The sequence below is a fragment of the Rhinoderma darwinii genome, chromosome 3 (genome assembly GCF_050947455.1).
Source record: "Rhinoderma darwinii isolate aRhiDar2 chromosome 3, aRhiDar2.hap1, whole genome shotgun sequence".
In the NCBI taxonomy this organism is placed as follows: domain Eukaryota; kingdom Metazoa; phylum Chordata; class Amphibia; order Anura; family Rhinodermatidae; genus Rhinoderma; species Rhinoderma darwinii.
Window position 1 is genome coordinate 6,856,146 of NC_134689.1, and position 23,627 is coordinate 6,879,772.

Consider the following 23,627-nt stretch of genomic DNA (forward strand, 5'->3'; position numbering starts at 1 on the left):
CATAATAACGCCATACAGAGACACATAATAACGCCATACAGTAGACACATAATAACGCCATACAGTAGACACATAATAACGACATACAGTAGACACATAATAACGCCATACAGAGACACATAATAACGCCATACAGAGACACATAATAACGCCATACAGTGGACATATAATAACGCCATACAGTAGACCCAAATTAACGTCATACAGAGAAACATAATAACGCCATACAGAGACACATAATAACGCCATAGAGAGACACATAATAACGCCATACAGTAGACACATAATAACGCCATACAGTAGACACATAATAACACCATACAGTAGACACATAATAACACCATACAGTAGACACATAATAACGACATACAGTAGACACATAATAACGCCATACAGAGACACATAATAACGCCATACAGACACATAATAACGCCATACAGAGACACATAATAACGCCATACAGTAGACACATAATAACGCCATACAGTAGACACATAATAACACCATACAGTAGACACATAATAACACCATACAGTAGACACATAATAACGACATACAGTAGACACATAATAACGCCATACAGAGACACATAATAACGCCATACAGAGACACATAATAACGCCATACAGCACCCACATAATAATGCCATACAGTAGACACATAATAACGCCATACAGAGACACATAATAACGCCATACAGTAGACACATAATAACGCCATACAGTAGACACATAATAACGCCATACAGAGACACATAATAACGCCATACAGAAGACACATAATAACGCCATACAGTAGACACATAATAACACCATACAGTAGACACATAATAATACCATACAGTAGACACATAATAACGACATACAGTAGACCCATAATAACGCCATACAGTAGACACATAATAACGCCATACAGTAGACACATAATAACGCCATACAGCACCCACATAATAACTCCATACAGTAGACACATAATAACGCCATACAGAGACACATAATAACGCCATACAGTAGACACATAATAACGCCATACAGTAGACACATAATAACGCCATACAGAGACACATAATAACGCCATACAGTGGACACATAACGCCATACAGTAGACACATAATAACGCCATACAGCACCCACATAATAATGCCATACAGTAGACACATAATAACGCCATACAGTAGACACATAATAACGCCATACAGTAGACACATAATAACGCCATACAGAGACACATAATAACGCCATACAGTAGACCCATAATAACGCCATACAGAGACACATAATAACGCCATACAGTAGACACATAATAACGCCATACAGTAGACACATAATAACGCCATACAGTAGACACATAATAACGCCATACAGTAGACACATAATAACGCCATACAGAGACACATAATAACGCCATACAGTAGACACATAATAACGCCATACAGTAGACACATAATAACGCCATACAGAGACACATAATAACGCCATACAGTAGACACATAATAACGCCGTACAGTAGACACATAATAACGCCATACAGTAGACACATAATAACGCCATACAGTAGACACATAATAACACCATACAGTAGACACATAATAATACCATACAGTAGACACATAATAACGACATACAGTAGACCCATAATAACGCCATACAGTAGACACATAATAACGCCATACAGTAGACACATAATAATACCATACAGTAGACACATAATAATACCATACAGTAGACACATAATAATACCATACAGTAGACCCATAATAACGCCATACAGTAGACACATAATAACGCCATACAGTAGACACATAATAACGCCATACAGTAGACACATAATAACGCCATACAGAGACACATAATAACGCCATGCAGTAGACACATAATAACGCCATACAGTAGACACATAATAACACCATACAGCAGACACATAATAACGCCATGCAGTAGACACATAATAACGCCATACAGCACCCACATAATAATGCCATACAGTAGACACATAATAACGCCATACAGTAGACACATAATAACGCCATACAGAGACACATAATAACGCCATACAGTAGACCCATAATAACGACATACAGAGACACATAATAACGCCATACAGTAGACACATAATAACGCCATACAGTAGACACATAATAACGCCATACAGAGACACATAATAACGCCATACAGTAGACCCATAATAACGCCATACAGAGACACATAATAACGCCATACAGAGACACATAAAAACGCCATACAGTAGACACATAATAACGCCATACAGTAGACACATAACGCCATACAGAGACACATAATAACGCCATACAGTAGACCCATAATAACGCCATGCAGTAGACCCATAATAACGCCATGCAGTAGACCCATAATAACGCCATACAGAGACACATAATAACGCCATACAGAGACACATAATAACGCCATACAGTAGACACATAATAACGCCATACAGTAGACACATAATAACGCCATACAGTAGACACATAATAACGCCATACAGCACCCACATAATAACTCCATACAGTAGACACATAATTACGCCATACAGTAGACACATAATAACGACATACAGTAGACACATAATAACGACATACAGTAGACACATAATAACGCCATACAGTAGACACATAATAACGCCATACAGTAGACACATAATAACGCCATACAGTAGACACATAATAACGCCATACAGTAGACACATAATAACGCCATACAGTAGACACATAATAACGCCATACAGTAGACACATAATAACGCCATACAGTAGACACATAATAACGACATACAGTAGACACATAATAACGCCATACAGAGACACATAACGCCATACAGTAGACACATAATAACGCCATGCAGTAGACACATAATAACGCCATACAGAGACACATAATAACGCCATACAGAGACACATAATAACGCCATGCAGTAGACACATAATAACGCCATACAGTAGACACATAATAACGCCATGCAGTAGACCCATAATAACACCATACAGTAGACACATAATAACGTCATACAGTAGACCCATAATAACGCCATACAGAGACACATAATAACGCCATACAGAGACACATAATAACGCCATGCAGTAGACCCATAATAACGACATACAGTAGACCCATAATAACGCCATACAGTAGACTCATAATAACACCATACAGTAGACACATAATAACGCCATACAGTAGACACATAATAACGCCATACAGTAGACACATAATAACGCCATACAGTAGACACATAATAACGACATACAGTAGACACATAATAACGACATACAGTAGACACATAATAACGCCATACAGAGACACATAATAACGCCATACAGTAGACACATAATAACGCCATGCAGTAGACACATAATAACGCCATACAGAGACACATAATAACGCCATACAGTGGACATATAATAACGCCATACAGAGACACATAATAACGACATACAGAGACACATAATAACGCCATACAGTAGACACATAATAACGCCATACAGTAGACACATAATAACGCCATACAGTAGACCCATAATAACGCCATACAGAGACACATAATAACGCCATACAGTAGACCCATAATAACGCCATACAGAGACACATAATAACGCCATGCAGTAGACACATAATAACGCCATACAGAGACACATAATAACGCCATACAGAGACACATAATAACGCCATACAGTAGACACATAATAACGCCATACAGTAGACACATAATAACGCCATACAGTAGACACATAATAACGCCATGCAGTAGACACAGCACTTTATTATAGTGCCCCTTTACTTTTCTGGATCATCGGATGTCGTGTATCCAGACCCTTGACCGTTCGGGGAGTCGGTCCACATTTATGCCACAATTAACAGGTGTTTCTTGTCGTGAATGAGATGAAACCTTATTTGGCGTTTTAAAGACACGGCTCTGACACTGCGGGGCTATGACAGGTACATTTTAACATTTTTACATTTTTTAGACACAAGTGAAGTCTGTCTGGAGACAGAACTGAAAATGAATAATCTATGTGTCAGATTAATGTGCTAAAGAGTCTCAATTACACAGAAACCTTTTGGCACCGGCAGACGATCAGTGGGTACAACTTCTCCTATATAACAGTCTGAGGCCATTATAATAATAAGTTCTTGCAAGGATTACTTTCCTCCAAAATTTCTACCCAGGATCTTTTGTGACTGCTGACAAGCCTAAAAAACAGAAAATATGGGGTAGGGGATGGAAGAGTGTATGAGAAGATGCAAGATAGGGGTGTAAAATCGGGACCAAGGGAACCATAATTGTCAATGAGACGGAAAAGCAGCCAATTTAAACTTTATAATAGGGAATTGTGTTTTTAGTAGTTACCTAATGTATATCTATTACCTGACATGCTGCTGCTCGTTCTTTTTGTAAGGAATACTCCAGTGATACACCAAAATAATGGTGCCAAACTGTGCCTACATAATACTGCCATACTGTGCCCACATAATACTGCGATACAGTGCCTACATAATACTGGCAAACTGTGCCTACATAATACTGGCAAACTGTGCTTACATAATACTGCGATACAGTGCCTACATAATACTGGCAAACTGTGCCTACATAATACTGCCATACAGTGCCCACATAATACTGCCATACAGTGCCCACATAATACTGCCATACAGTGCCACATAATACAGCAATACAGTGCTCACATAATACTGCCATATAGTGCCTACATAATACTGCCATACAGTGCTCACATAATACTGCCATACAGTGCCTACATAATACTGCCATACAGTGCCTACATAATACTGGCAAACTGTGCCTACATAATACTGCCATACAGTGCCTACATAATACTGCCATACAGTGCTCACATAATACTGCCATACAGTGCTCACATAATACTGCCATACAGTGCTCACATAATACTGCCATACAGTGCTCACATAATACTGCCATACAGTGCTCACATAATACTGCCATACAGTGCTCACATAATACTGCCATACAGTGCTCACATAATACTGCCATACAGTGCTCACATAATACTGCCATACAGTGCTCACATAATACTGCCATACAGTGCTCACATAATACTGCCATACAGTGCTCACATAATACTGCCATACAGTGCTCACATAATACTGCCATACAGTGCCTACATAATACTGCCAAACTGTGCCTACATAATACTGCCAAACTGTGCCTACATAATACTGCCAAACTGTGCCTATATAATACTGCCAAACTGTGCCTACATAATACTGCCATACAGTGCCTACATAATACTGCCATATAGTACCAACATAATACTGCCATACAGTACCAACATAATACTGCCATACAGTGTCTACATAATACTGCCATACAGTGCCTACATAATACTGCCATACAGTGCCTACATAATACGGCCTTATAGTGCCTACATAATACTGCCATACAGTGCCTACATAATACTGCCATACAGTACCAACATAATACTACCATACAGTGCCTACATAATACTGCCAAACTGTGCCTACATAATACTGCCAAACTGTGCCTACATAATACTGCCATACAGTGCCTACATAATACTGCCATATAGTACCAACATAATACTGCCATACAGTACCAACATAATACTGCCATACAGTGCCCACATAATACTGCCATACAGTGTCTACATAATACTGCCATACAGTGCCTACATAATACTGCCATACAGTGCCTACATAATACGGCCTTATAGTGCCTACATAATACTGCCATACAGTGCCTACATAATACTGCCATACAGTACCAACATAATACTGCCATACAGTGCCTACATAATACTGCCAAACTGTGCCTACATAATACTGCCAAACTGTGCCTACATAATACTGCCGTCGTGTGCCTACATAATACTGCCGTCGTGTGCCTACATAATACTGCCGTCGTGTGCCTACATAATACTGCCGTCGTGTGCCTACATAATACTGCCGTCGTGTGCCTACATAATACTGCCGTCGTGTGCCTACATAATACTGCCGTCGTGTGCCTACATAATACTGCCGTCGTGTGCCTACATAATACTGCCGTCGTGTGCCTACATAATACTGCCGTACGGTGCCTACATAATACTGCCGTACGGGGCCTACATAATACTGCCGTACGGTGCCTACATAATACTGCCGTACGGTGCCTACATAATACTGCCGTACGGTGCCTACATAATACTGCCGTACGGTGCCTACATAATACTGCCGTACGGTGCCTACATGATACTGCCGTACGGTGCTTACATGATACTGCCGTACGGTGCCTACATGATACTGCCGTACGGTGCCTACATGATACTGCCGTACGGTGCCTACATGATACTGCCGTACGGTGCCTACATGATACTGCCGTACGGTGCCTACATGATACTGCCGTACGGTGCCTACATAATACTGCCGTACGGTGCCTACATAATACTGCCAAACAGTGCCTACATAATACTGCCATACATAATACTGCCATACTGTGCCTACATAATACCGCCATACAGTGCCTACATAATACCGCCATACAGTGCCCACATAATACCGCCATACAGTGCCTACATAATACCGCCATACAGTGCCTACATAATACCGCCATACAGTGCCTACATAATACCGCCATACAGTGCCTACATAATACCGCCATACAGTGCCTACATAATACCGCCAAACTGTGCCTACATAATACCGCCATACAGAGCCTACATAATACCGCCATACAGTGCCCACATAATACCGCCATACAGTGCCCACATAATACCGCCATACAGTGCCCACATAATACCGCCATACAGTGCCTACATAATACCGACATACAGTGCCTACATAATACCGCCATACAGTGCCTACATAATACCGCCAAACTGTGCCTACATAATACCGCCATACAGTGCTTACATAATACTGCCATACGGTGTCTGCACAATAGTGTTATATGTCGTACACGTATCAGTCCCCCTCTGTTATGTCCATATGCCCTACAGGGTTTGTCTTCATTAGACCCCCGGACTGCCATACAGGAAATGTAGAAGGGGCTGTGCCTGGTGCGGACGGGGTGGGGGAGGCTGTAAGCACACTTTGCATTGGTAGCAGGAAAGATTGTGGCCCTCGTCACCCCATACCTATAAAATGTCGGCACCCATGAAGTTTCCCATTCTAAACGCCCATAAAACAAAAGTTTTACTGCCGGTTCTGAATTAAAGCCAAACTTTTCCTAATCGGCCCCGTTCACCTCCCCCGCCTCCAGCCTTAGCTAGTGAAATGGGAGCAATTACTGCGCATTTACATTCCGTCTATAGAATTCCATAGGAGGTAAATGATCTCTGTCTGCTTATCAGCACTTTGCGAATCTCCGCCAAGAAGAGAAGCCGATAGATTGAATTTTTTTTGTAACGTCTTTCATTGTCTTAGATGAAGGTTCCGGGGACAGCGCATTGTCCGCCGCCTGTTAAAATATTCACTTTCACACTATTGAGTCATCTCGCCGGTCCATAAATCCTGTTAATGCTACAGCTGTAATTTCGCCATTTTCCGTATTTTTTTCTGAAGTGGGTATAAATGGCATGTGTTCCCCTTTGTGTGCTCCATCTCTTATCATATCTTTTTAAACCTGCGAAGTAGAATATGTCACTCTTGCAGCTGGCAGGTTAATGAGCTGGTACAATAGTCAATGCCTTCAGGCCATCCATTGTCTCGCCAGTCATTAGATTCCTCGTATCAAGTGCGCCGAGTTCATTCTGAATATGAAAAGACGGAATGGATTGTCCCAGACGGCTTGACGCGTAACTTGCATGTTTTAATAGTTTTTCCCGGCTCTTAATTAGCCCAAGTTTAAACTGTCAATTTGGATCATATATAATACCTGTAGATGGAAAAAAAAAAAAGTTTCTTAAAGGGCCATGAAACTTAAAAAAGACTATACGCGGAAACGGATTTAAAGGGGTCATTTTTTTTAAGTGAGCAGTAATTTATTTTATAATAGTGAGAACCATCTTGGAATAAGAGCCTAACGCCCGGTTTTGACTAAAAGCCAATAAGCGTATCTGGATGCCGATCCTCGGCTGGCGTAGTCATAACTCGGATGACATCTCAGGGACAGTGACGCACCATAGCGTAGCGGGAACAGACTTCAGCGACAACATGCAGACTTGTTGGAGAAGGAGTTGCGCACAGCGCAGGAGAAGTTTGGCAGTCGGCAGGGACAATGAATGACGGGCACCGTTATGGAGTTGGTGCTGGCTATCCTGCGGTGCGAAATCTAAGCAATCCCCTGCTCTTCACCCTTAACCCTCGCAAGGAGGTATGGACTTTGGCAGACAGTGGTCCCTAGTACAGTCCTGGTTGTAAACCGCTTTTGTGATCAAGCCGATCCGGGTCAGTGACGTCAGGTCCAGTAATCCGTATCAGAAGACGAGGTCAGGTCCGGGCTAGAGGTCGGCAAATGGATAAATCAAATCAAGAAGGGTCAAGGCGGAAGCTGGGTCAAAATAGAAAAACCACAGGGAATAACGGGAACAAACGCCAGGGAACTCGCCACCAGGACTGATAACTAAGCGAGGAATCCATAAGCAGTTCTCCATTTGATGATGTCACATGTAGCGGCCGGGGCTCGATCCTGCCGCTGGAGACTCGTATTACATCAGAGGAGAGTCGCGGCTAGTATCATTAAAAGGGGCTGTCCGCTTTGGACAATCCCTATTTGTTAAGATAAGGTGATCATTTGGCTTGGACCCCTAGTGATCATCTGTAATCTGTAGGGGAACCTTGCAGCAACTGTTCAATTTCCCTGCAGCGCCAACACAGGAGAAATGAAGCATTGCATAGTGCCCATGGTAATCAATGGGCTGTCAGAGTAATGCATGTGCTGGGTCCTCCAGAGTGAGAGGGGCTTTTTGTAGCTGCTTTACACACTTTCTGATAGATAATGGGGCTGAATAGATTTTATATGGCAGATAACTTCTTTAAAGGTAATATAATCTTGGTTACGGGGACCTTTCTCAGGACGACAACCCCTGTCCATTTGCCCAATTAGGGCTCCCGCTCTGGCTAGGATAGACAACTCATTTAAATAAGTATACCCACACCCACCTGACAATTGCCTCTGTTCCCACTGCTACCCCTGGTCCAGCACTGAAGCACAGGACCAACAGATTATAAGACTGATGTCAGTGTTGGCGGACACTCTATTGACAGTTTCGGAGGAGGAATTTTTTGACCAGGGCAAGTTTTAGCAGCAGTTGCCGCTCAGTTGGCACCCATTCTACCTTTTGGTGGGCACCTGTTTTACCTTTTTACGAGCACCCGTTTTACCTTTTGGCTGGCACCAGTTTTACTTTTTGGCGGGCGTCAGTTTTACCTTTTGGGGCATTTTAAAATTGACACGTCTGAGCCGAGATACACGTGACGCCTCCTTTACATGGTGCCAATCATTACAGGATATTCTGGTCATTAATTGACCCAGCGTGATCTCTGTGTTTATGACCATCATCATTTACTGGCTCTGTCTTAAAGGAACAGCACTCCCACTGTTTTGCTATAAACATTGAAGTTGAATTTAAGCTATTGTTCCCTGTTATCAGCCAATTCAGGCTAGAAATGGGCCGACATTTATATCCATAGGTGTGACTGATATCCGTCTCTTTTAAAATACTGCTGCTCTATTATAAGCTGATGATATTGGGGTTAGTGGCCCTTTAAATTTTCATTTTATGCTTAATTGCTTAATTGATTTTTTTTTAACTCTAAGTGCATCATTACTTAATATATTGTTTCCTTTGTAGTGTATTACATCTTTGTGTAAGAAAGGTTTATATTGGACTGCATTCATATTCTGATTAATGGCCGCCTCTGTTCCAAAATCAAAAATCCCTTGCTGGCTTCCATTGGAGAATTAAGCTGAAAATGACCCAAGCGAGAGACTTATGGTTTATATTTAGCGAGTAAATCCTGGAATAGTGCGTCTTGCTTTTTGCTGCACAGCGGTAGGAGTTGAAAGGACGCTCGAACGGCCTTGGAGGAGCCAAGATTTGCTGCATGCGTTTTAAAGTTTTACTAATGTCCTGTGTTATGTGCCACTGTCCCAGGTAACAATGTGTTGAGGACCATTCATGGAGTGGGTGAGATGATGACGCAAATGGTTCTCAGCAGGGGGTCCGTTTTGCCCATGGCAGTGCCCGATGTTCAGCCAGGACTCCACTCCAGTAAGCAGAGCGTGACTGACAACGAGGATATAACTGTAATGGACACCAAAATAAAAATCATTGAGATCTTACAGGTAAAAATTCATGTCCCTGTCATTACAAGTAAAGTGGTTCATCTATTTTGGGATGTTTCCTTCTGGTACAGCGATGGGGTCAAGAATTACCCCATGGATGGGAAACACTTTCGACCCTTAAAATGTTGGAAACTCTTGCAATTATCTGATTCTTCCAGTTTCTTATGACAAAAAAGTAAGAATCCCTGAAAGGATCGCGCCACCCCCCCCCCATCTTGTCGGTAGGGCCCAATCTATACCATTGGATCCTGTTATTGGTGTATGGCCAAGTGACCGGGGTCGCTAGCATATGTCGCTTTCTGATCAGTGGCGGTTCCACTGCCAGGACCCCCATCGATCCTGAGAATGAGTGCTGTGGCCCCTTCACAGTTTCCGTCACTTCCAAACATTGGATACAATTTTTATGCGTTTTGTATGAAAAATAAAATTTTGACACAAAATTGCCTGAAGGTGCCTGTGCATATAAAGTGCTGTGGCGTTATGACCGTGTGCCAGGTGTTTACTTTCAGGAATATTATTGGTATGGGGGTTTAGTATAATTTTATTTATTTAGTAATTTTAGGTTTTGCTTGGACATAAGTGAAAAATTGTCCTGACTCCTAGAGGTGAAAAATGTCCAATAACCCCTTGCAGCAAAAAAGTTAAGAGACTTTTTCAGGATTGATGCTCTTACCTTAGGATATACCATCAATATCTGATCCTCCTGGCACCCGAGGAGCGCCAAGCCTCTTTTATTGTTTACCCAGACACTGCGTCATACACCTGGTAGTGGCTGGTACTGCATCTCTGTTCCTTTCACTTGAATGGGACTGAGTTGCAGTACCAGGCATAACCACTATTAAATGTACGGCACTGTGTGTGGGTAAACATTAAAAGCGATTTCATGCAGCTGATCGGCAGAACCCACCGATCAGATATGGCCTATCCTGTTATCCTAAGGAAAGGCCATCAATATTACAGTCTCAGAAAACCCCGTTAAGCCTTGTTGTATATAACGATGACCATTATGTCTTTCAGTTCATACTCAGTGTTCGGCTGGACTACAGAATTTCATATATGCTGTCTATTTACAAGAAGGAATTTGGGGATAGTAGCGGCAGCGTTGACAACTCCACAGCGTCGACGATCACTCCGCCCGATACCCCGACTGTGTCAGGTGAGTGGATTAACGGCCACTTCTATCAAGTTTCTCATGCTGTATCAGTTTTTCACAATTTTTTCTGTTTTTTTAAATTTTTGTTTTTTTGCAGCGGTGGTTCCTGATATTGATGAAATAGCAGCGATAGCGGAGACCATGTTTGCTGGAAGGTGAGTCTGAGATAAATTAACCCCCCAATGTACTTTTTGCATATTTACCAGCATCTGAATACCAAATCCAGGGTCAAGTTAAGCCCCACCCATTTGGTAACGGCCCCTTGCCATGCAAATTAAACCCTGCCTCTTTTTGCGCTACGATTGGATACGATTCATTGTGATGTAGGGATGCACGATGCATCTAAACTTCGATACTGTTTCGATGCCGTGCACCCTCAATTGGTTCGATGCCGTTATTTCATGTATTTAGATACTAAGCTGTGCGGCCGCACAGCTTAGCATTGTAACACATGACTGTATGAGAGCGGAGCTGCGGATGTGTGATACAGTCATTGTCCCGCTCCGGAGTCCTGACAAGTGCGCGCGGTCAGCATGACGTGATGCGACCGGCACTGCACTAATGAGCGGCGACATTGAAGACCGAACATGGCGGGCGCACTGCAAAACACCCCCATGTTCTGTCTACAGTGCCTGCGCTCATTAGTGCAGCGCCGGCCGCATCTCCTCATGCTGACCGCGCGCTAGCTTGTTGTCAGGAGCGGGGCAATGACTGTATTACACAACCGCAGCCCCGCTCTAATGGCGGAGATGAGAAAAACCTCTGAGCTCCGCTGCTATTTCCCTGAATGCTGCGATCAAAGCTGACAATAGCATTCAGGGGAAAATGAGAAGGGGGGAATCCCTATGACACGATTGACGGACATACCATATATGGGCAGACAGCCCAGAGTCCATTTACGCTATAAAAAATTAATTTAAAGCTTCTTTCTTTCACTTATTAGGGTATGTTCACACGGCCTATTTTCGTCCGTTTTTCAGGCCGTAAACGGCCGAAAAATCGGGAGCAGAACGCCTCCAAACATCTGCCCATTGATTTCAATGGGAAAACGGCCGCGAAAAAGAAGTGCAGGACACTTCTTGGGATGTTTTTGGAGCCTTTTTCCATAGAAAAAAGCTCCAAAAACGGCTGTAGAAAACGCAGCGAAAATCGCGAGTGGGAAACAAAACGTCTGAAAATCAGGAGCTGTTTTCTCTTGAAAACCGCTCCGTATTTTGAGACGTTTTTGACTCTGAGTGTGAACATCGCCTAAATGTGGGGCGCGAGGTGCAATGATGAATTTAATCTCCATGTGCCTCACATTAATAGTAATTAACCCCATCATGTTCCTCACACATTAACCCAATGTTGTCCATTATGACTGAGAAACATGACGGGGTTAATTACTATTAATGTGAGGCACACGGAGGTATAAAACTCATCGCACCTCGCGCCCCACATCAGAAAATGGAAGAATTATTATTTTTTAATTACTGTTGGCAAAATATCGTTTTGGTATCGGAAATCGCAATAATAGTATCGGTATCGAAGTCCAAATTCTGTTATCGTGACATCCCTATTGTGATATAACCGTGTCCTTCCAGTAAAGAGAAGAATCCTGTGGAACTGGATGACGAAGGTGGCAGAACGTTCCTGCGGGTTCTCATTCATCTCATCATGCACGATTACCCGCCGCTGCTCTCCGGAGCCCTCCAACTTCTCTTCAAACATTTCAGCCAGAGAGCGGAGGTCCTCCAGGCCTTCAAACAGGTAGGAACAGGAGAAGCCATATTGTCCGTATTGAAATACCTCATTAATAAAATTGTAATGGGGCAGGGGGTACCATTTCATTTCGAGGGTCTCCTTTAAATACGATTACACCATTTACCATCTTGATATAATATTTGTGCATTATATATATTCTGAGAGGGGGTCCATGTGCCTCCAGCATCAAGTGGGTTCAAGACATGTTTTTATTTCTTGGTCCCAAGTTCCCACTTCCCATTTTTCACTAATTGCACCTCAACTCTGAGTTGGCAATGGGCCCCTCCTGGCTCGTGGGCCCCATAACAGCTGCTATGCCTGCCACCCATGTAGCTATGATCATGCTTGAACCCAAGTCACATCAAAGCTGCCTTGCAATGCAATTCACTGGAGGATCTGAGCTGAGCTATTTTGGTGTCTGTCTGTCAACACAGTGCTGACAGATTCAAAGTAGCAACCGAAGGAAATTCTAAATGCAGCTCTGGATGTGACTGGAGCATGTCATATATATTGTAAAGCCACTAAGCAATGTCTCCACCACCACCGATGCGACCAGTGATTGGCTGCTTGGTCACATGCTCACGGATGACGAATGAATGAAAATTGTCTGTATTTTTCGTGCTCTCGGGGGTATTTGGCCGGACATCGTCCTCTCATGATCATACACACGTATCAGTGTAACGGGGACGGAGTGAGATTCTTGTATTCAAATATTAATCTTCACTTGTGATGTTCTTTGTGCAGGTTCAGTTACTGGTGTCAAATCAGGATGTCGACAACTACAAGCAGATCAAGGCGGATCTGGACCAATTACGCCTGACGGTGGAGAAATCTGAACTTTGGGTTGAAAAGAGCAACAGTTACGAGAGCGAGGAGATGGGAGACGGTCAGGCCAAGGACGGCAAAGAGCAGATTAATGAGGTGAATTATTATCCCTGCTCTCTGCTGTCCGTTTCATTTGCTAGGTGATAAAACAAAGGTCTGAAAATGGCAGCGAAAAGTCCCCTGTACCCCAGACAGGAAAATACAGTAATGTCTGTGGAATAAGAGCACTTCAATACGTTGCCATACAGACGCCCTATCCATGCCATGGGAGAGAGGTGCAGGGATGTTACAGGACAGATATTTTATTTGGGCATATATAGTGGTTCTATATCCATTCCTTAGCATCACACTGCCCCTATATACAAGAATATAACTACTATAATACTGCCCCTATATACAAGAATATAACTACTATAATACTGCCCCTATATACAAGAATATAACTACTATAATACTGCCCCCTATATACAAGAATATAACTACTATAATACTGCTCCTATATACAAGAATATAACTACTATAATACTGCTCCTATATACAAGAATATAACTACTATAATACTGCCCCCTATGTACAAGAATATAACTACTATAATACTGCTCCTATATACAAGAATATAACTACTATAATACTGCCCCCTATATACAAGAATATAACTACTATAATACTGCTCCTATATACAAGAATATAACTACTATAATACTGCCCCTATATACAAGAATATAACTACTATAATACTGCCCCTATATACAAGAATATAACTACTATAATACTGCTCCTATATACAAGAATATAACTACTGTAATACTGCCCCTATATACAGGAATATAACTACTATAATACTGCCCCCTATATACAAGAATATAACTACTATAATACTGCCCCCTATATACAAGAATATAACTACTGTAATACTGCCCCTATATACAGGAATATAACTACTATAATACTGCCCCCTATATACAGGAATATAACGACTATAATACTGCCTCCTATATACAAGAATACAACTACTATAATACTGCTCCTATATACAAGAATATAACTACTATAATACTGCCCCCTATATACAAGAATATAACTACTGTAATACTGCCCCTATATACAGGAATATAACTACTATAATACTGCCTCCTATATACAAGAATATAACTACTATAATACTGTCCCTATATACAAGAATATAACTACTATAATACTGCTCCTATATACAAGAATATAACTACTATAATACTGCTTCTATATACAAGAATATAACTACTATAATACTGCCCCTATATACAAGAACATAACTACTATAATACTGCCCCTATATACAAGAATATAACTACTATAATACTGCTCCTATATACAAGAATATAACTACTATAATACTGCCCCCTATATACAAGAATATAACTGCTATAATACTGCTCCCTATATACAAGAATATAACTACTATAATACTGCTCCCTGTATACAAGAATATAACTACAATAATACTGCCCCTATATACAAGAATATAACTACTATAATACTGCCCCTATATACAAGAATATAACTACTATAATACTGCCTCCTATATACAAGAATATAACTACTATAATACTGCCCCCTATATACAGGAATATAACTACTATAATACTGCTCCTATATACAAGAATATAACTACTATAATACTGCCCCCTATATACAAGAATATAACTACTATAATACTGCCTCTATATACAAGAATATAACTACTATAATACTGCCCCTATATACAAGAATATAACTACTATAATACTGCCCCCTATATACAAGAATATAACTACTATAATACTGCCTCTATATACAAGAATATACCTACTATAATGCTGCCCCTATATACAAGAATATAACTACTATAATACTGCCTCTATATACAAGAATATTACTACTATAATACTGCCCCTATATACAAGAATATAACTACTATAATACTGCTCCCTATATACAAGAATATAACTACTATCATACTGCTCCCTATATACAAGAATATAACTACTATAATACTGCTGCTATATACAAGAATATAACTACTATAATACTGCCCCTATATACAAGAATATAACTACTATAATACTGCCCCTATATACAAGAATATAACTACTATAATACTGCCCCTATATACAAGAATATAACAACTATAATACTGCCCCTATATACAAGAATATAACTACTATAATACTGCTCCCTATATACAAGAATATAACTACTATAATACTGCTCCTATATACAAGAATATAACTACTATAATACTGCTCCTATATACAAGAATATAACTACTATAATACTGTCCCTATATACAAGAATATAACTACTATAATACTGCCTCTATATACAAGAATATAACTACTATAATACTGCTCCTATATACAAGAATATAACTACTATAATACTGCCTCTATATACAAGAATATAACTACTATAATACTGCCTCTATATACAAGAATATAACTACTATAATACTGCTCCTATATACAAGAATATAACTACTATAATACTGCTCCCTATATACAAGAATATAACTACTATAATACTGCTCCTATATACAAGAATATAACTACTATAATACTGCTCCTATATACAAGAATATAACTACTATAATACTGTCCCTATATACAAGAATATAACTACTATAATACTGCCTCTATATACAAGAATATAACTACTATAATACTGCTCCTATATACAAGAATATAACTACTATAATACTGCCTCTATATACAAGAATATAACTACTATAATACTGCCTCTATATACAAGAATATAACTACTATAATACTGCTCCTATATACAAGAATATAACTACTATAATACTGCTCCCTATATACAAGAATATAACTACTATAATACTGCTCCTATATACAAGAATATAACTACTATAATACTGCCCCCTATATACAAGAATATAACTACGATAATACTGCCCCTATATACAAGAATATAACTACTATAATACTGCCCCTATATACAAGAATATAACTACTATAATACTGCTCCTATATACAAGAATATAACTACTGTAATACTGCCCCTATATACAGGAATATAACTACTATAATACTGCCCCCTATATACAAGAATATAACTACTATAATACTGCCCCCTATATACAAGAATATAACTACTGTAATACTGCCCCTATATACAGGAATATAACTACTATAATACTGCCCCCTATATACAGGAATATAACGACTATAATACTGCCTCCTATATACAAGAATACAACTACTATAATACTGCTCCTATATACAAGAATATAACTACTATAATACTGCCCCCTATATACAAGAATATAACTACTGTAATACTGCCCCTATATACAGGAATATAACTACTATAATACTGCCTCCTATATACAAGAATATAACTACTATAATACTGTCCCTATATACAAGAATATAACTACTATAATACTGCTCCTATATACAAGAATATAACTACTATAATACTGCTTCTATATACAAGAATATAACTACTATAATACTGCCCCTATATACAAGAACATAACTACTATAATACTGCCCCTATATACAAGAATATAACTACTATAATACTGCTCCTATATACAAGAATATAACTACTATAATACTGCCCCCTATATACAAGAATATAACTGCTATAATACTGCTCCCTATATACAAGAATATAACTACTATAATACTGCTCCCTGTATACAAGAATATAACTACAATAATACTGCCCCTATATACAAGAATATAACTACTATAATACTGCCCCTATATACAAGAATATAACTACTATAATACTGCCTCCTATATACAAGAATATAACTACTATAATACTGCCCCCTATATACAGGAATATAACTACTATAATACTGCTCCTATATACAAGAATATAACTACTATAATACTGCCCCCTATATACAAGAATATAACTACTATAATACTGCCTCTATATACAAGAATATAACTACTATAATACTGCCCCTATATACAAGAATATAACTACTATAATACTGCCCCCTATATACAAGAATATAACTACTATAATACTGCCTCTATATACAAGAATATACCTACTATAATGCTGCCCCTATATACAAGAATATAACTACTATAATACTGCCTCTATATACAAGAATATTACTACTATAATACTGCCCCTATATACAAGAATATAACTACTATAATACTGCTCCCTATATACAAGAATATAACTACTATCATACTGCTCCCTATATACAAGAATATAACTACTATAATACTGCTGCTATATACAAGAATATAACTACTATAATACTGCCCCTATATACAAGAATATAACTACTATAATACTGCCCCTATATACAAGAATATAACTACTATAATACTGCCCCTATATACAAGAATATAACAACTATAATACTGCCCCTATATACAAGAATATAACTACTATAATACTGCTCCCTATATACAAGAATATAACTACTATAATACTGCTCCTATATACAAGAATATAACTACTATAATACTGCTCCTATATACAAGAATATAACTACTATAATACTGTCCCTATATACAAGAATATAACTACTATAATACTGCCTCTATATACAAGAATATAACTACTATAATACTGCTCCTATATACAAGAATATAACTACTATAATACTGCCTCTATATACAAGAATATAACTACTATAATACTGCCTCTATATACAAGAATATAACTACTATAATACTGCTCCTATATACAAGAATATAACTACTATAATACTGCTCCCTATATACAAGAATATAACTACTATAATACTGCTCCTATATACAAGAATATAACTACTATAATACTGCTCCTATATACAAGAATATAACTACTATAATACTGTCCCTATATACAAGAATATAACTACTATAATACTGCCTCTATATACAAGAATATAACTACTATAATACTGCTCCTATATACAAGAATATAACTACTATAATACTGCCTCTATATACAAGAATATAACTACTATAATACTGCCTCTATATACAAGAATATAACTACTATAATACTGCTCCTATATACAAGAATATAACTACTATAATACTGCTCCCTATATACAAGAATATAACTACTATAATACTGCTCCTATATACAAGAATATAACTACTATAATACTGCCCCCTATATACAAGAATATAACTACTATAATACTGCCCCTATATACAAGAATATAACTGCTATAATACTGCCCCTATATACAAGAATATAACTACTATAATACTGCCCCCTATATACAAGAATATAACTACTATAATACTGCCTCCTATATACAAGAATATAACTACTATAATACTGCTCCTATATACAAGAATATAACTACTATAATACTGACCCTATATACAAGAATATAACTACTATAATACTGCTCCTATATACAAGAATATAACTACTATAATACTGCCCCTATATACAAGAATATAACTACTATAATACTGCCCCCTATAGGCTTTTTTTATGGATCTGATTCTAACGTCAGTCGTTTTATGTGACTGGATATAATCGGCAGCTTGTATAGACTGTGGATAGTGACATTTCGGGTTCAGCTGCTTCTTCCATGTTCTGTTTTCGGGATTTATGAGACATGATGGAGACCTCTGGGTGTTTGTATTAGGAGAACTTTGTGTCTCTGTATTTAGAATGTCAGACGTCCTTATCGGCAGGGTTAGGGCCTGTTCACATCAGCGTTGGCTTTCCGTTCCGGGGTTCCGTCTGAGGTTTCCGTCGGGTGAACCCCGCAACGGAAAGTCAAACTGAAACCACAGTTTCCGTTCGTCACCATTCCGGCAGGTTTCAGTTTTTCCGACTGAATCAATAGCAGAGTCGACTCCGCTTTTGATTCCGTTGTTAAAAAGGAAACCTGCCGGAATGGTGACGAACGGAAACTGTGGTTTCAGTTTGACTTTCCGTTGCGGGGTTCACCCGACGGAAACCTCCGACGGAACCCCGGAACGGAAAGCAAACGCTGATGTGAACAGGCCCTAAGACGTGAACTGCCGCGGCGCTGTTATTGTAAGACGCCTCATCATGTCGTGTTCTTGTCCGGGGATAATCTATCAGTGATCAAAGATAATCATTGTCTGTATGAGAGATTTGTACAATGACAATACTATACAGTGTGTGTGTGTGTGTGTGTGTATATATATATATATATATATCTATATAATATGCTCAACACGCTGTGTAAATTAAAGGGGATCTCCAGTCACCACACTATTACTTTAAGGACCTCCTTTAAGGGACTAATGTTCACATTTTGTAGAATGAAAATGTAATAATCCCTAATTTTTTATCTTCTTTAGATCCCATGATGAATAATTGGCAACAATCATATTTTTAATCCTTCCAATTGTGGGTGGAGCTTAGTTGTCACATGACTGTGTGGGGGAAATGGAGTCTGACACATATTTCTTACCACGACCATTGTGTGGGAAAAAGACGGGTGACTTGCAGCGATCCCAAGATTCTGCCACTATTCACCATATAGTACTTTATTATTCTACCTCCTCCACCTGTCACTGAATGGATACCTTTTAAAACGATTTGACCTTTGCTGCATTGTCCACATGAGCTGTCCAGTCTGATCCCATTTGCCGGCACCTAATGCCATACGTGCTGCACCATAGACGTTACTCATGTAGCTGCTGTAGAGTCTATGGAGAAAGGGGGCCCAAGATCCAGTGACCAAACCCTCTCCCCAGTGGGCCTTGGGGGCCCAAGGGAAGGGGGTATCTGGCCGGTGGGTCAAGCCACACTTCATTTCTACTACATGAAATAGGAGTGTGCTAACAAACAGTGGGCCCCTGGACACTAGGGGGTGAGAACATCACACCATAAGGGGCCTTACTTTGATTTCAGCTCTGGGGCCCCCTCTCTTCTGTATTCGTTAACACCATAATGTGTATAGATTTTATGAACTACGCCTTTGTCTTGGTTTAGGACGCCAGTATTCTCGTTTCGGTGCAAGACGGGATTAAGAAGCCCCAGATCGACAGCAACAAGGCCAACAATTACAAAATCGTAAAAGAGGTAAAAGCCCATGTGGTCCATTCCTTAGAATTCAGTTTGACTAACCCCATGTGACGTCTTACTGTCTGGGGCAAGTTTCTAAATTAACCTTTTGTATATTTTTTTCAAATCTACCAGTTTTGCGTATACAATTCCTATAAGATGTATGTGTCTCCATGGTTACAGACTACAAACAATCCCTGCGTGTAGTCTGATCCCGCAGTCATGTGTTACCCCTCTGCTTTCTCTTCATGATAAACTACAGTCAGTCGAAAATGGGTTAGAGGCAGTGGAGTAACACATGACCGTAAGATCAGACTACACAGGGTTTGTTTGTAGTCTGTAACCATGGAGACACATAGGTCTGCATAGAAGCTGTATACACAAAACGGTAGGAGATTTGGAATAAAACCTATTTACTAAGTGGTTTCATTTTAGGCCTAGGGGAGTATAAAACAAACATTGGTTGCAAAAGTATATACACCCTTTAATATTGACGTAATCAAAATGTAGTTGAACCCTTTTTGGTGTTGCAGATTCTGATCCGGCTGAGTAAGCTCTGTTCTCAGAGCAAGAAGGGCCGTAACCAGCAGCAGAGGCTTTTGAAAAACATGGGGGCTCATTCGGTGGTCCTGGATCTTTTACAGATTCCATATGAGAAGGTTTGTAAGGCTGGGTTCACACGTGGCGGAATTTCACTTAAATTCCGCTGCGGACACTCCGCAGCGTTAATCCGCAGCGGAGCCGTTTCTCCATTGACTTACACTTTAATTTAGCAGTGTTCGTTTAGACGAGGCGTAAAATTCCGCTGCGGAGCATAGGCTGCGGAGCGGAATTTGGTGTCCGCAGCATGCTCTGTCTGTTGCGGAGCAGTGGCGGACTCATGGCGGAATTTCTCCATTGACTTCAATAGAGATTCTAAATTCCGCAATGAAGTCCGCAGCTGTCATGCACATGTCATGTGTGCTGCGGATGCGTCTTGCTTTTTTGCCATGACATTTCTTCATTCTGGCTGGACCTATGTATTTCTAGGTCTACAGCCAGACTGAGGAAGTCAATGGGGCTCCCGTAATGACGGGAGCGTTGCTAGGAGACGTCTGTAAATAGTCACTGTCCAGGGTGCTGAAAGAGTTAAGCGATCGGCAGTAACTGTTTCTGCACCCGGGACAGTGACTACCGATCCCAATATACAGCAACCTGTAAAAAAAATATAAGTTCATACTTACCGAGAACTCCCTGCTTCTGTCTCCAGTCCGGCCTCCCAGGATGACGTTTCAGTCTAAGTGACGGCTGCAGCCAATCACAGGCCAAGCACAGGCTGCAGCGGTCACATGGACTGGAGCGTCATCCAGGGAGGTCGGGCTGGATGCCGAAAGAGGGACGCGTCACCAAGACAACGGCCGGTAAGTATGAAATTCGTTTACTTTCACTAGGGAAAGTGCTGTCCCTTCTCTCTATCCTGCACTGATAGGGAGAAGGGAAGCACTTTTCCCGCAGTCCGCAGCAGCTAGTCCGCATCAATTTACTGCACATTTTGTGCAGATCCGCAGCAGAATCTGCAACGCAGATTCTGTGCGGCATTGATGCGGACAATTGCGGAGGAAATCCGCCACGTGTGGTCATGCCCTAAAGCAAGATCGAGCGGGTTACTGATGAGGATTGAGGGGGAGGGGGATCTGTTTTAGACTCCACATTTGGGCAACATTTTTGCAACAACTTTATATATAATGTTACAGAACTTTGCAAGTACATTCCTTTTCTTATCTTGTACCAATTTTGAGTTACATGTTTTCTACTCTGTTCGCATTCAAAGCAGCATTCAAAATTCTTCTGATTTCAAAACATTATGGCAGGTCAGATAAGTCCTTTATTGTGAGCCAGGTTCTCGGGTGAGCTGTTGGGCCGTGTTGTCTGTTGTTTTTTCTTTGAATGTAACTAGAGTACAACACACGATCTCACCAACAATCAAGGGAAGTAAAGCAAATTATTTGCAAAGTTTTTTTCAACATCACAGGCGGAATTGTGATATATAAACTGGGGGATTGTGCTCATGGGCGTTCGCAGGATTTTGTAAAGGTGGGTTCAGATCATGCTAGAATAGTCAATATACACTTACACAAAAACACAAACTGTGACACACACGTATATAAATACACACATACACACACACATATACATACACACACACACACACATACACACACACACATATACATACACACACACACACACACACACACACACACACACATATACATACACACACACACACATAAACACTGTGACACACACATATACATACACACACACACACACACACACACACACACACACATATACATACACACACACACACATAAACACTGTGACACACACATATACATACACACACACACACACACACACATAAACACTGTGACACACCTGCACACACACATGCACTCTCTCTCTCACACATACACACACACATACACACATATACACACACACACACACACACACACACACACACATATACATACACACACACATACACACAGACACACATATACACACACACACACACACACACACATATATACATACACACACACATAAACACTGTGACACACACATATACATATACATAC

The 23,627-nt window shown here is 40.0% G+C and overlaps 1 protein-coding gene across 3 annotated transcripts in view; it reads left to right on the top strand.

Moving 5' to 3' along the window:
• The window catches only part of ITPR2 (inositol 1,4,5-trisphosphate receptor type 2), a 265,480-nt gene that overhangs the window by 116,470 nt on the left and 125,383 nt on the right, over positions 1–23,627 (top strand). For all 3 annotated transcript variants that reach the window (XM_075855774.1, XM_075855775.1, XM_075855776.1), the window contains 7 exons: positions 10,081–10,271; positions 11,289–11,427; positions 11,522–11,579; positions 13,008–13,173; positions 13,912–14,088; positions 20,929–21,018; positions 21,534–21,659. In XM_075855774.1, coding sequence (XP_075711889.1) covers positions 10,081–10,271; positions 11,289–11,427; positions 11,522–11,579; positions 13,008–13,173; positions 13,912–14,088; positions 20,929–21,018; positions 21,534–21,659 — 947 coding nt within the window. The remainder of the gene's footprint in view (positions 1–10,080; positions 10,272–11,288; positions 11,428–11,521; positions 11,580–13,007; positions 13,174–13,911; positions 14,089–20,928; positions 21,019–21,533; positions 21,660–23,627) is intronic.